General features: G+C 35.0%; 1 protein-coding gene across 1 annotated transcript; it reads left to right on the forward strand.

Moving 5' to 3' along the window:
* Window positions 1-10,403, forward strand: LOC144977099 (DNA replication complex GINS protein PSF2-like). The gene is made up of 5 exons (XM_078921896.1): window positions 1-234; window positions 4,027-4,141; window positions 5,395-5,494; window positions 9,201-9,327; window positions 10,128-10,403. Exons 1-5 carry the CDS (start codon window positions 145-147, stop codon window positions 10,263-10,265), a joined length of 570 nt encoding a protein of 189 aa, XP_078778022.1. The 5' UTR covers window positions 1-144; the 3' UTR covers window positions 10,266-10,403.
* Window positions 10,404-14,450: the final 4,047 nt, after the last annotated feature.

A 14,450-nucleotide genomic window follows, 5' to 3' on the forward strand; every position in this document is an offset into this window, starting at 1 on the left:
TCCTCTAGACTCCATGTTCTGTTCCGTACTTACAGATTTAAGTGTCAATAATAAGTCTGGACCGTAAGTTGGATTTTACTGTTTCCTTCCACCTCAATCGCCAATCTCTGCTCTGGTCCTGGTGACAGTTTCGTGATTTTCAGAATGGATTGCGCAGAGATTGAGTTCCTGGCTGAGAACCAACATATCAGGGTGGTACCGAATTTTTCACAAGACAAGGTCTTTTTAATATGCGTAAGTTAATGAAGCTAAAATATCAGAAATGGTTAATTTGTTACCAGAAAAAATTGTTAAAGAAAACCAAGCGTTAAAGTTACTTCTCGCAAGACTTTACTTCAAATTCAAATTGATAAGGTGTCAGGCAGTAGGAGGTGTCGCTCATTAATGCCAGGGGGTGATACGATACCTGTGCCTGTGGCATCACCTGGTTGTTGGAATACAGTTTGTTTTGTTTTAAAAAAATTGAATTTACACAATAGATAAATATATTCTGTCTTACACTATTCATATTGCTAAGTAACATTTAAAATAAATTACGTAAAACACAGGGATTCAAAAATATAATCAGGAATTAAGAATGAAATACATCGTTAGAAAGCTTGTTTTGTGCTCTTTTACATGACACCAAAATTAGGTTCACATATAACGCCATGGTGACCAAAATAGTAAAAGGGCCAAAAATAAAGTTCCAAAAAACGAGTTTCACCTTACAGTGCCTCAGTGCGCCTATCTGCGACCACTGGACTGGAGTTCTCAAAGTGGCAAAGTGCCTTCAAATTCAGTTATTGTCAAAAAAATACCCTATAACAGTAAAACGAAATTGACTCGCCCAAATTCTAAGAATTGCACTTTTGCTTCGTGCGTTATGGGCATATTATTATTATTATTATTATTATTATTTTTAATATTATTATTATTATTATCATTATTATTATTATTATTATTATTATTATTATTATTTTGTGTTTACTTTGCAGACTCTCTCCCTCTCTCTCTCTCTCTCTCTCTCTCTCTCTCTCTCTCTCTCTCTCTCTCTCTCTCTCTCTCTCTCTCTCTCTCTCTCTCTCTCATATCTTATTTTATAATTGTATTTGGCAAATTGTATTTTTTTGTGACACTAAGGCTCCGAAACCACTGGATCATATTATCACTGTAACCACAACCATATTATAACATCATCATCACTCCCACCACTACTACAACCATCTACCACATCATCATCATCATCACTACCACCACCCCACCACATCATCATCACTACCACGACTATTACAGCCACCATCACATCGTCATCGCCACTGCCACATAATCACTCACGCCATTTCTACAACTACAACCATAACCATATCATCATCATCATTATCACCACCATCACATCATCAATACCACCACTACTATAACTTCCAATATCATATCATCATCATCACTGACACCATTATTGCAACCACCACCAAATTATCAGCATCACTACTACCATTACTACAATCATCATCATTACTACCAACACAATAACACCATTATCACTACTACCACTAATACAACCACCACCACATGATTATCACCACTATTATTACTAACATCCACCAAAATTTTATCTCTGCCACCACAGCTACAACCACCAATACATCATTATCTTTACCACAACTACTACAACCATCACCACAACATCATTGCACCACCACTGCTCCGACCACCAGCATCACATGATCATCACTACCATTATTTCAACCACCACCACATCATACTTATCTCGACCACTTACAGAGCTATTCGTTTATTTCATTAGACATTATCTGATTTTGGAGTTGTGTTTGATGTGTAGGAAAAAGAAATTGATGTGGTTGGTGACATTCTGTCCATAATAGATTGGATTTTACATGCAAGAATTCTTTTTTCCCTTTGATATTCTCCCGCTATTAGTGTATTTAAAAATTGTAATTTATGTGCTAGCATCCATGCTATCAGCTCAACTACCACCATTCGTTGGATTTGAAGAATAATTAGTCATGGTGATTTGCTTTTGTATAATTAGTGTACTCTTTTGCCTGTAAACAAATGAATGGCACTGGGCCCAAGAAATTGATGAGATATTTTGAGCCAAGTATCTTATGCATATCTAATGCAGTGTAACCTCTGGATTACAACAACCCCTGGATAGCAACATTGACCTCTGGTCCCGATTTTTAAAATATGTATATTATTAATAATAAAAACACAAAAATAGCAACATGCATTTGAGTAAAACCCCTGTTTAGTGACATTGATATAGTGATAATAATCAGCAGTTGACACCGACGTTTGATAATAAAAAAAGTGTAGCCAAGTAGACATCGTTTCTGATCATTGCCATTTTGTACTCTTAGACAGTAAAAAGCCAACTCACAGCCAATGGGATCAGTTTGTTACTGACCAATGCTTACCTACCTATCGTGTTGCCATCGTGTACATAGAAAACGTTATCCAGGGCTGTCAGATGGCCACACAGAATCATGTTTCACTGATTAGTTCTAATTTTTTATTTTTAGAAAACATTTTTTTTTTTTCAATAACAAATTTGTCTCTAGTATTCCTAGTCTAGTCGATTTTTTGTTTATCAAATACAATGAGTTTTTCTAGAGGAGTCAAAATGTTTGTAGTATTTGGCCAAGTGAGGTTCTCCTTTTGCCACTTTTAAAATTGAAATTGACCACAAGGAACTCTGGTCATCTGGCAGGTCTGGCGCTGTCAACTGTGTCTTTACCAATTGTTGACGAAACAAGAGGGAATCAAGAATGAAGTTACGATTCCTTTTTATTATTAATAATAATAATATATCTTTATTGTCCTAAAAAAAGTGGCAATTTGTCATTTATTTACACATTTATAACAATACAATATTGACATAGACACACTCACACAGATGCACACTAGTAACATAGTAGTCATCAAAAAAAAAACACAACTAAAAAAAAAAAAAAAAAAAAAAAGAAACAATCAAATCGGCATCAACAACATCATCATCATCATCATCATCATCATCATCATCATCATCATCACCATCATCATCCTCATCACCATCCTCATCATCACAACAACCTTCCTAATATTTTCGTTACAATCCTTCACTTTCACCATTCCCCTATAAAACCATTCACCATCTTCATCATACTTCATATTATATTATTCCTGTAACAAGCTATGAGAGGGAAAGCCTGTGGTCCTCCTCCTCTCTCTCTCTCTCTCTCTCTCTCTCTCTCTCTCTCTCTCTCTCTCTCTCTCTCTCTCTCTCTCTCTCTCTCTCTCTCTCTCTCTCTCTCTCTCCTTTCTCTCTCTCTCTCTCTCCTCTCTCTCTCTCTCTCTCTCTCATTCTCTCTCTCTCTCTCTCTCTCTCTCTCTCTCTCTCTCTCTCTCTCTCTCTCTCTCTCTCTCTCTCCCTCTCTCTCCTTCCCCTCTCTCTCTATCTATCTATCTATCCATCTCTATCTCTCTATTTAATCAATAAATGTCGATCCCAAGCCCGGATAAATGACAGAAGGGAAATAGTGATTAGGCACTATCTTCTATTTATAATCAAAACAAGGACAATGCACAAAAGAGAGTGAAAGCGTATTTTGTAAACCTTTTGACGACATGAAAAATACCCATTCTGGGGTGGTTGGGACGTGTCTTATCGTACACACTGGTCCGCACATCACCACCATATTATTATCACAGGTTTCACCAAACCTCCTATTACCGCCATCTTGAAAACCCCAGAATGATGACACCCCTGGATAAGAACATAATTTCCTGGTCTTCAACGATGTCATTATCTTGGGGTTGCACTTTACCTCAATAAGACAAGATTGAAGCCTTCAAATGCACACTCTTATTTATTTCTTAGCCAGTCTGTAATGCCAAGATAAGGGTAAGTTATAAATGCAATTCTGAGTTACTGTTGTTAATAATTTGTTGATTAGTTCAAAATTTTATGTAACACCAATTTTACAATTTTATCTCATTTCATGTTTCATGCAGAATGTTTTATATTTCTTTCTTTCCTGAAAGGGTGATGTGGGTCCATTTGTGGCAGGGTTGCCAGTCTCAGTGCCATTATGGCTAGCCATCAATTTGAAACAGAGACAAAAGTGTCGAGTGCTTCCACCTGAATGGATGGATCTTGGTGAGTCAAAATTGAAAAAAAAGTTATCTTCAAATAAATTAAATGACCCCTCTTTATTTATCTCAAACTCAACTGTACCAAAGGGTTTACTAGTTACACTTTCACTCTCAGATGTGTGTTGTCTTTTCCCTTTGTGATTTATCCTGGTTCTTGACTATTATTGACAAACTGTTGTGGAGAAACCTGCACTTCACTACGATTTCCTTTGTCATCGTCTTTTTGTTGATATTAGCGAGGATTTACAGTTTGTCACCAATTTTAAGTACTTTTCTTGATCGGGGTAGACTTCTTGGTTCTTGATATGTCTGTCAGCGATCCTGGGTGGGGTCCCTGACCTCCCATAGTGGGCAGGGAGATACTAACTGTGTCCTCTATGTCCCTATATCTGTTTTCCAACTTGCTTTCTGTCTTTGTCTTGGAATGAGATTACTTGGTTTTGTCCTGGCCCTGGCCGGAGACCATGGCTGGGAGGGAAACTGTCAAATGTATAGTTATTTTTGGAGATGATATTTTTTCCTTGTAAATTATCTCTCTGTTATGCACTATATGATGTTTTGTTTACGTATTATATATGATTTGTAAACATTTGAGTGTATTCCTCTTAGTGGGGACATGTGCTTGTTTCTGGATAAGACTTTTAGGTGATCTCAAACTAAGGACTTTGATAGTGTTCTCTTGGAATCTATATCTGTTTCCAATTTGAACCAATTCCCCTTTGTCTTACCTTTTCTTGGGTGCTTTAATTGTAATTCTAGAACTTTTTATCGAATTTTCTTCCTTTTTGCTGGCACTGATATGACCTTAATGTGTTGCAAGCGCTGTAAAACCCTTTTTATTAAAAACTGTCAGCGATCGGTTATGACACTGTACTGTCAGTAGCAAAACAATCTCGTTGGTGATGAGTAGGCTCGAGCAGGGCATCTCATTGGTCGGAAAAGTAATGTTTTTATTGGCTAACAGTACAAAATGAAGATCGGAGACTATGTTGCCTATATTTCTTAGATTTTTGTATCAAGTGCCGGTGTCAACTACCGATTATATTTATGTCGCTAAACAGGTGTTTACTTAAATATATGTTGCTAGTTTGGGGGTTTTATTACTTATAATATTTAGCAAAGATAAAAAATTGGGACCAGAGGTCAATGTTGCTATGCAGGGGTGCTGTATCCAGAGGGTGCATTGTATCATGTACCAATAAGTGAACTTATGATTTTAATGTGTTGCCTTTTTTACAACATTCCCAATACCCATAGATCTACTAAGAGAAAAGAAGCAAGAGGAGGCTGACAGCAGATTTTTCACATCAATGCCATGCTCTTTTTACATGGAGATCACTCAGTTGATTTTACAACAGTAAGTGAATCATAACAGAATTGACTGATTTGATCAGGACTAAAATATCTCTTTATTGAAAATGAAAATGCTTTTTGCTTCAGTCCTTGTTCTTATTATTAATATTATTATTATTATTATTTTTATTATTATCATCATTACTATCAGTATTATTATCATTATTACTACTATTTTAATTACTTTTTCTCCTATTACAAGAGCTGTAGCCTAACAATAATTGCCTATTTGGACAATAAGATTATTATTATTATTATTATTATTATTATTATTATTATTATTATTATTATTATTATTATTGTTATCATTTGTGAAGCACGAGTAGATCGGATCTGACATTAGGGAGCACCTTTCACACTGTTTGTCATTATGCTGTCACATAAGGAAGCCGCTTGCAAACAAGCAGATTAGTTTTTATATAAATTATAGTAGAAGTTAATCCAGAATATATATTTTCATTTTCATCCTCCTTCTCTTATTAGTATTATTATTATCATCATCATCATTATTATTATTATTACAAGAAATGTCATGATACGGATTAGAGATTGATTGAGTGCACAAACTTATTAAGAGTGTTTCAATGTCCTGTAAAACTATCCTTTAAGCGTGCCTTGTTTTAGGGTCACATGATCTTATGTCCATTAGTTTGAGATTATTATTATTATTATTATTATTATTATTATTATTATTATTATTATTATTATTATTATTATTATTATTAATATTACTTTTATTACTATTTAAAGTAAATTTCCCACTGGGTGGGGTTCGACCTCCCATAGTGGGCAGGAAGGTACTTACTGTGTCTTCTATCCCCCTGTACCTGTTTTTCAATTGCTTTCTGTCTTTGTCTTGGAATGAGATTACTTGGTTTTGTCCTGACCCTGACCGGAGTCAAGGCTGGGAGAGAAAGTCAAATGTATAGTTATAGATTTGGGAGGTGATATTTTTTTCCTCGTTAATCATCTCTCTGTTATGTATTATTTTTTATTTTCAACATATGATTTGTAACCATTTGAATGTGTATTCCTTTTAGTGGGATCTTGTGCTGGTGTCTGGGTGAAACTTTTAGGTGATCTCAAACTAAGTACTTTGATAGTGTGCTCTTGGAATCTATATCTGTTTCTTATTTGAACCAATTCCCCTTTGTCTTACCTTTTCTTGTGCGCTTTAATTGTAATTCTAGAACTTTTTACTATCCCATTTTCTTCCTTTTTACTGGCGCTGATATGACCTTAATGTGTTGCAAGCGCCGTAAAACCCTTAAAAACAAAAACATAAACATAATTTCCCAATTAACTTATTGGTAGTAGAGTATCACATAGTACACTATTAAGTATCATATTTTATTGGCTTTCCAACTATAATTTTTACTTTCTTGCCATCAAACTTTGAACACGCCTATACTTTGTATTGTTGCAAATATGTTTGTCAAAGAAATTATATAACATTCATTTTAAAATGCCATTGTCAGGCATGTCTACGGTCCAGGAATTTCCGGATTTGTCCCGAAAATTTGAAAAATAAATAATGGCTGTCGCTGAAAATATGGAAGTTTACTTTTTGTCCCGGAGATGAAATAATTGACCATTTTTTTACCACCTTGAATTAAGAAGATAATGCAGTCATGAACTACTGTGGCATCAGGCATCATCATGATCCCTATCACCATTATTACAACCACCACCACCACAACATCATCATTCCCATCACCAAAACTACCACATCATCATAATCTCTACCACCACAATAACCACCACCACCACCACCACATCATATTCTCTACCACTATTACTACAGCCCACCACTAATTCATCTCTACCACCACTACTGCAACAACCACCACCACATCATCTCTACCACCACTACTACAACAACTACCACTAAATCATCATCTCTACCACCACCACCACATCATCAGCTCTAACACCACTACTGCAACAACCACCACCACATCATCATCTCCTCCACCACTACTACAACAACTACCACTAAATCATCATCTCTACTACCACTACCACATCATCACTCCTACCACTACTAGTACAACAATAACCACCACCACATCATCATTTCTACCACAACTGCAACAACCACCACCATATCATCACTACCATTACTACAACAATAACACCATCACATCATCATCTCTACCACCACTACTCCAACAACAACCACTACCACATCATCATCTCTACCACCACATCATCATCTCTAATACCACTACTACACCACCACCACATCATTATCTCTACTACCATTGCTACTACAACCACTACAACCTCCACCACCACATCATCACACCTACCACCGCTATTACAACCACCACCACCACTTCATCAGCACTAACAAACCATATAATTTGGAAATTGGTAAGCTATTCTCTATCATATTGGTTGGAGAAAAAATTCCTCCTCTTTTATAATCAGTTATTCTCACCAGTGATGTTGTTATCTTGAGGCGTAATCCAAGTAATATTATCAGCGAGTGAGGATACCCCATTTGTTGAAAACAGAGTAACTAATTATATTTACCATATATTATGCTCATGATATCGGATGTTTGACTTGTCTTTTATGACATCACTATTGCACGACATATTGTTCCTTAAATCTGAGGTTTTATCCTTAAATTGTCCCTGAAATTTGAAATTGTGGGTAGGCATGCCGGCATTGTGGATTTTCCTATTTCCTGTGAAATATCCTTTTTAAGCATCTTTGTTTTTGGATAATATGATTTTAGCTCCATTAATATATCGTTTTAAAAGTTATTATTGCATTTATTCTTTTTATTATTATTATTATTATTGTTGTTGATTGGGGGTGAAAAGATCAAAGTTTCAAAGACTTAAAAATTTGGGTGTCTATTTTGATTCAGAAATGAGAATGTCAGCTCACATTTCTGCTCTCTTTAAATCTTTATACTTTCAATTGAAGAAAATCGTTCGATCCGTCAGTATATTGCACTTGGAACATGTAAAACATTGGTTGTTTCCCTCATTTTTATCGAAAATAGATTATTGTAACTCGCTGCTTGTCAACTTGCCTCAGGCTTCTATTAAACAATTACAACTGCTGCAAAACAGTGCAGCAAGATTAGTTTTTGGCAAAAAAAAATTTGATCATGCAACCCCTTTGTTGGCATCTCTCCATTGGTTGCCCATTGAAAAGCGCACATATTACAAAGCAGCGTGTCTTGTTTATAAGTGTTTGGCTGGTATAGGACCGGTATATCTCACAGATCACGTGGTCATGTGTAAATTTGAAAATTACACTTTAAGATCATGTAATGACCAAACGAAAATTTCGGAAATAAGATCAAGAACAAAATTTGGGGATAGATCGTTTGCTTGTTTCGGCCCCAAGATTTGGAATGAACTGCCCGTGGTCTGAGGGAGTGCAAGTCTTTACCTACTTTTAAAAAGAATCTCAAGACACATTTTTACTGTATTTGTTTTTCTTGACTCTATATGAATCCTTGATTTGGCTATGAATTATTATTGTTGTTATTATTTTTTTCACTTAAAATTGATATTTATACTGTAAAGTGCCCAGAGCTTGTGTTTTACACAAGAATGAGCGCTATATAAATGTGTATTATTATTATTATTATTATTATTATTATTATTATTATTATTATTATTACCATTCTTATGTGTTGATTTCACTGCGCAGTATCACCATACCTTCTCTTATCGTGATTGCAGTGCCACAGATGATATTCCAAGAGCTGATGAGCTTAGGACATTGATTAAAGACATCTGGGACTTGAGGATTGCCAAATTGAGGAGCAGTATTGATCTTTTTGTGAAGAGTGAGGTGTCCCATGCTAAGGTGTGCTGATAACGTATTTTTTAAAAATTATATTTTTAACCACAAGGCTGAATTACTTTCAAATTATAATTTCTCCCATTATGTCTGTCATCTGCATTTTTTGCCAAATTGGGACCTAAAATTTGCCAAACCCCCCCCCCCCCCCCCCCCCAAATTTGCCAAAAAATTTGCCGAGGAGAACTAAGCGTTTCAGTAAAAAATGCAGATGATAGATTATAGATCAGTTATATTTGCAGACCTTACCATTCTCACTATTGAGTAGTAAATTTGGTGTGACTGGCTTTGGTGTAGTAAATGTCACATTGCTCTTATGGTTGAACACTGCTAGCAAGACTTAAAGGAGGGATCATGCTGAATCATTTGTAGGTTTCAAAACTAGATGATAAGTGTATCACCTAGATGCTAAGTGGGGCTTGTAAACTTGTGTGTTTTTGTTTGTTTTTTTGTTGTTAATTTTTTGTTTTATTTTCTGGTTGCCATTGATGATAATGGTAGAAAAATATTGTGGTCTGTGGAATCTTCAAAATTTGAAGTTATAGACTTAAAAGGAAGAAGAAGTAAACGTTGATAAGGTATTTTTTAAAGATGAAAGTAATGATTGTTTGAAAGCAGCAGATAAGGGAAGCTAGATAACAATAACAATGTATTTTTAGAATAAAATTAGAAGAAATATTATGATCAAACCAGGCTACATCAGTTTAAAAGCATTTTATAAAGTTACAATTCATTCCTTCCTTTTTTTCTGTTTTTATTTTTTTTCTTCAATAAATGTATTTTTTTAAATAAATTTCTTTCATCAGCTGAATTTCTTGACCTTGATGGAAATCAATACAGTCAGAACGTTTCTCACCCAGGGTCTCAATCAATTACGACAGTTGAGGTCATCAAGTGCAGGAAGCTCACAACAGTCCCAAAACAGATCATATTATCGTTCATGAATTTGTATAACAATTTGTAATAGGTCTATTTAAATTTTGGCTGAGTTGCATAGTACACTATACCTATGTATGGATGTTATGAACTAAAAGGAATATATTCTATTCGAAGGTTTACTTTAGGCAATTGCCAATATGAAACATACATTCACATAGAATTTCCAATCAATACTGGTATAATCAATATATATATATATACATATATATATATATATATATATATATATATAATATATATATATATATATATTGATTATATACCAGTATTGATTGAAATTCTATGTGAATGTATGATTTTCATATATTAGCTATATATATGTATATATATATATATAATATATATATATATATATATATATATATATATATATATATATATATATATATAGGATCTATCTTTGTCTTTGAATGAGATTACTTGGTTTTGTCCTGGGCCTTGCCGGAGTCCTTGGCTGGGAGGGAAACAGTCAAATACATTGTTATTGTTTTGGGAGATGATAAATTTTTCCTTGTGAATCATTTCTCATTGTATTATTATATTTGCTGTTTTGAATGTATAATGTAAGCATTTGAGTGTATTCTTCTTTGTGAGATCTTGTGCTTGTGTCCATATGAGGCTTATAGGTGATCTCAAACTAAGTACATTGATGGTATGCTCTTGGAATCTACATCTGATCCCTATTTGTTCCCAGTTCCCCTTTGTCTTACATTTTTAATGGGTGCTTTAATTGTGATTCTAGAATTTGAATATCTCATTTTCTTCTTTTTACTGGCGCTGATACAACCTAAATGTGATGCAAGCACCGTAAAAACTCTTAAAATCAAACAAACAAACAATGCAAAACTTCCCTTGATAAGTATTTTGTTCTTTTTTGGAGGCTGTTAATTTGTGTTCATTTTCTTTTTAGAGTTCACAGCTTTCAGCAGTCCACATCATGCCCTCGTGAATTAAAGTGACTCTTCTATCCCATTTTATCACTGTATGTCCAATCCAATGCCAGCAATATCTCATGTGGTCATCGACTCAATTATCAGTTAATATGTTTTTCATTTTCCAACACATTGATCGATTCTTCCAGACTGAGTTTGACCCTTTACAAAGTGGGGTTTGTTTTACTGTAAGTCGCACCTTATCTTAGTTTTCATAAAGAGAACAGAAACAATGACGTTGCTCAAACTTCATTGAAGCTGCATTGCTGTTATTGTTCTTTTCGTGAAATAGTCTGCATTTAAATTTTGTTAGTGTTGTAGGTAGTCGAAAATTTGTAAACAATAACTGATTCAATGTCAACCTTTGAATCGACTCCCTTACAGGATTGATTATCCAGACAAAATTCTGGGAGCAGAGGTGTTTGATTTATAAATAAATAAGATTCCCTTTATTCATCCCAAAGGGTCTATTCCAAGGGAAGACTGGAATAACCCAGGCATCAGCCGCAGTGCAGTGCTGCAAATTGAGTAAGGGTGAGTTGGCTTGCTCGAGGCAAACAACGCAGTGGTGGGTGATCGAATTCGATACTTTTCGGATACGAAGCAAAGGGCGCACCGCTGAGCCACGATGCTATGGTGGAATCCTGATGAAGTCAACATTGCCTAACTAGAAAGATTTCTCTTAGTAAGGCTGACTTTATCCATTATCAATGGAGCATACTTAGATAAAGAACAGAACATTTGGGACCAATAAAAAGGTGACTTTAAGAGTGTTGGCTTTATTCAGTTTTACTGTAAAAATATGTGACATATAATTATTTTATTTGTCATTTTCATCCAGTTGAGAAAATTGAGGGGTATAAATATGTTCAATTCCACTCAAAATTAAATCTTTCAATGAAACGCATGTGTGAGTTCCTAGTTTGTTTTTGTTTTTTGTCTCTTTTTTTATTCTGATCTTCCATATGTGGGCAGAGGCACTACTGTGTCTTCTATCTCCTTATATTTGTTTTCCAACATGCTTTCTTTCTTTGTGTTGGAATGAGATTACTTGGTTTTGTCCTGGCCCTGGATGAAGGGAAACAGTCAAATTCAAATGCATAATTTGTTTTGTTTTGTTGGTTTGTTTTTTTTTTGTTTTGGGGGGTGGGGGGGGGAATGATATTTTTTTCCTTGTAAATCATCTCTCTGTTGTATATTAGGGAGCGTTCACATATTACGTCATCAGCTAGGGGGGGAGGGGGGGTCTACCAAATGTTGACATGTGTTGACATGGGGGAGGGGGGGGGGGGTCAGACCCAAGATGATGTCATCAAAACATAAATTGCTATGATGAGTATTGCCCATCTCTCAAGAAACAAGATGGGAAAGGGGTATCACTTCTCAAAAGGCGAACTTGCCCTAAATGTTCATTGTATCACTCCTCGATCACAGCAATGAAAGACCATTCACGAAAATGCGGCATACAAGAAGAACAGCAAATGGGAGAAAGTGATGACGATGAAGATGAAATTGATGATACTATTTATAGTACATTGCCAGAGGTCCAAGGCAGAAACATTTTTGAATCAATTAATTTTATGTTTGGAAATTGAAACAGAAATTCATTCCACTAAAAGACTAATATGCTATAAAATAATTTGCCTCCTATACTATTTTAAATTACACTTTCTGAAATTTTTTTAATAGCACCTGCACCAAGTAGCCTAATTTAAATAATGTTTGTTAGATTTTATCTTTGCAAATTTAAATTTTATGTCCCCATTGTATCGTAAAACATAAATTATCAACAGTTTCTGAAATTAATAAAATGTCTGAATGTGTTTTATCAAACGTTGATAATCAATGTTTATGGTTTGAAAAATGAATAATAAATATTGTGAAATTAAAGTTATCTTTTAGTTTTTATTAAATTAGATGACGTCATCATCTGTTGGGGGAGGGGGGGGGGGGGGGTCAGGTCAATGATGACAAGTGATGACTTGGGGGAGGGGGGGGGTCTAAAAAGGGCAAATTTTTGATGACGTAATATGTGAACGCTCCCTTATTATTTTTGTTATTTTTAATGTATAATGTAAGCATTTGGGTGTATTCCTCTTTTAGGCTTACCCCGCAAAAAATAGATTTTTAAAAACTCAATCTCTCTACAAAACAACTTTATGTTCTTATTATTTAAACAAAGATCATTGTGATATCCAAAATAAATTTGAATAAGAAAAATGTATATTGTGTCGTAACAAATGTGACGGTTTTGCTGTAGGTGGTAAGGAGAGGGTTTAAGACAACAACAACAACAAAAAACCCTCTAAAATGTGTACATATCTTTATTTTAGCCTATTGTCATTAAACTTGCACAGTGGCATGGCGATTAAAGATTAGACCCTGAGTGGGGTTCCGGGCCTCCCATAGTGGGCAGGGAGGCACTTACTGTGTCTTCTATCCCCCTATATCTGTTTTCCAACCTGCTTTCTATCTTTGTCTTAGAATGAGATTACTTGGTTTTGTCCTGGCTGGGAGGGAAACAGTCAAATGCATACTTAAGTATTGGGAGATGATAATTTTTTTTCTTGTAAATCACCTCTTTTATGCATAGTATAATTTTTGTTTTACATATATATGATTTGTCAACATTTGAGTGTGTTCCCCTTAGTGGGGACCTGTGCTTATGTCAGGATGAGACATTAAGGTGCTCTCAAACTCTTGGAATCTATAACTGTTCCCTATGAACTGTAATTCCCCTTTGTCTTCCTTTTTCTTGGGTACTTAAATTGTAACTCCAGAACTCTTTTACTATCCCATTTTCTTCCTTTTTACTGGCACTGATATAACCTAAATGTGTTGCAAGCGCCGTGAAACCCTTAAATACAAAAGATTAGACCCAACTCCCAAATGTGATGGGGTGTTTGCCAAAAGGACAATGTAGTTCAAAGTTCCAATATAAGTGAAAATGGGACTGCATTGAGGTTTCGTCAGTAAAAAAAATTACAGTTCAGAGTTTTGGTGGTCGAAAAAACCATTTGACACACCTGGGTTTTTTTTTGTCCAATAATTGACTCAGGTTTGGAGATTCTTGTTGAGATTTCCTCCTCATCTCGGAAAAATTGCCAGAGAAAGCACCTTAAAATGGCACAATATAACATTTCTGTCATGGCAGTTTTTTGCATCACTTGCGGCGCATATTGCAAATCGGATTTGATTGCGACAAAATTAAATTTTGAATTGCAATAAAATAAAAAAATAAATATAGTGGGGACCAGT

The sequence above is a fragment of the Berghia stephanieae genome, chromosome 7 (assembly GCF_034508935.2).
Source record: "Berghia stephanieae isolate SIO BIC M18660-M18661 chromosome 7, UCSD_Bste_1.3, whole genome shotgun sequence".
Classification (NCBI taxonomy): domain Eukaryota; kingdom Metazoa; phylum Mollusca; class Gastropoda; order Nudibranchia; family Aeolidiidae; genus Berghia; species Berghia stephanieae.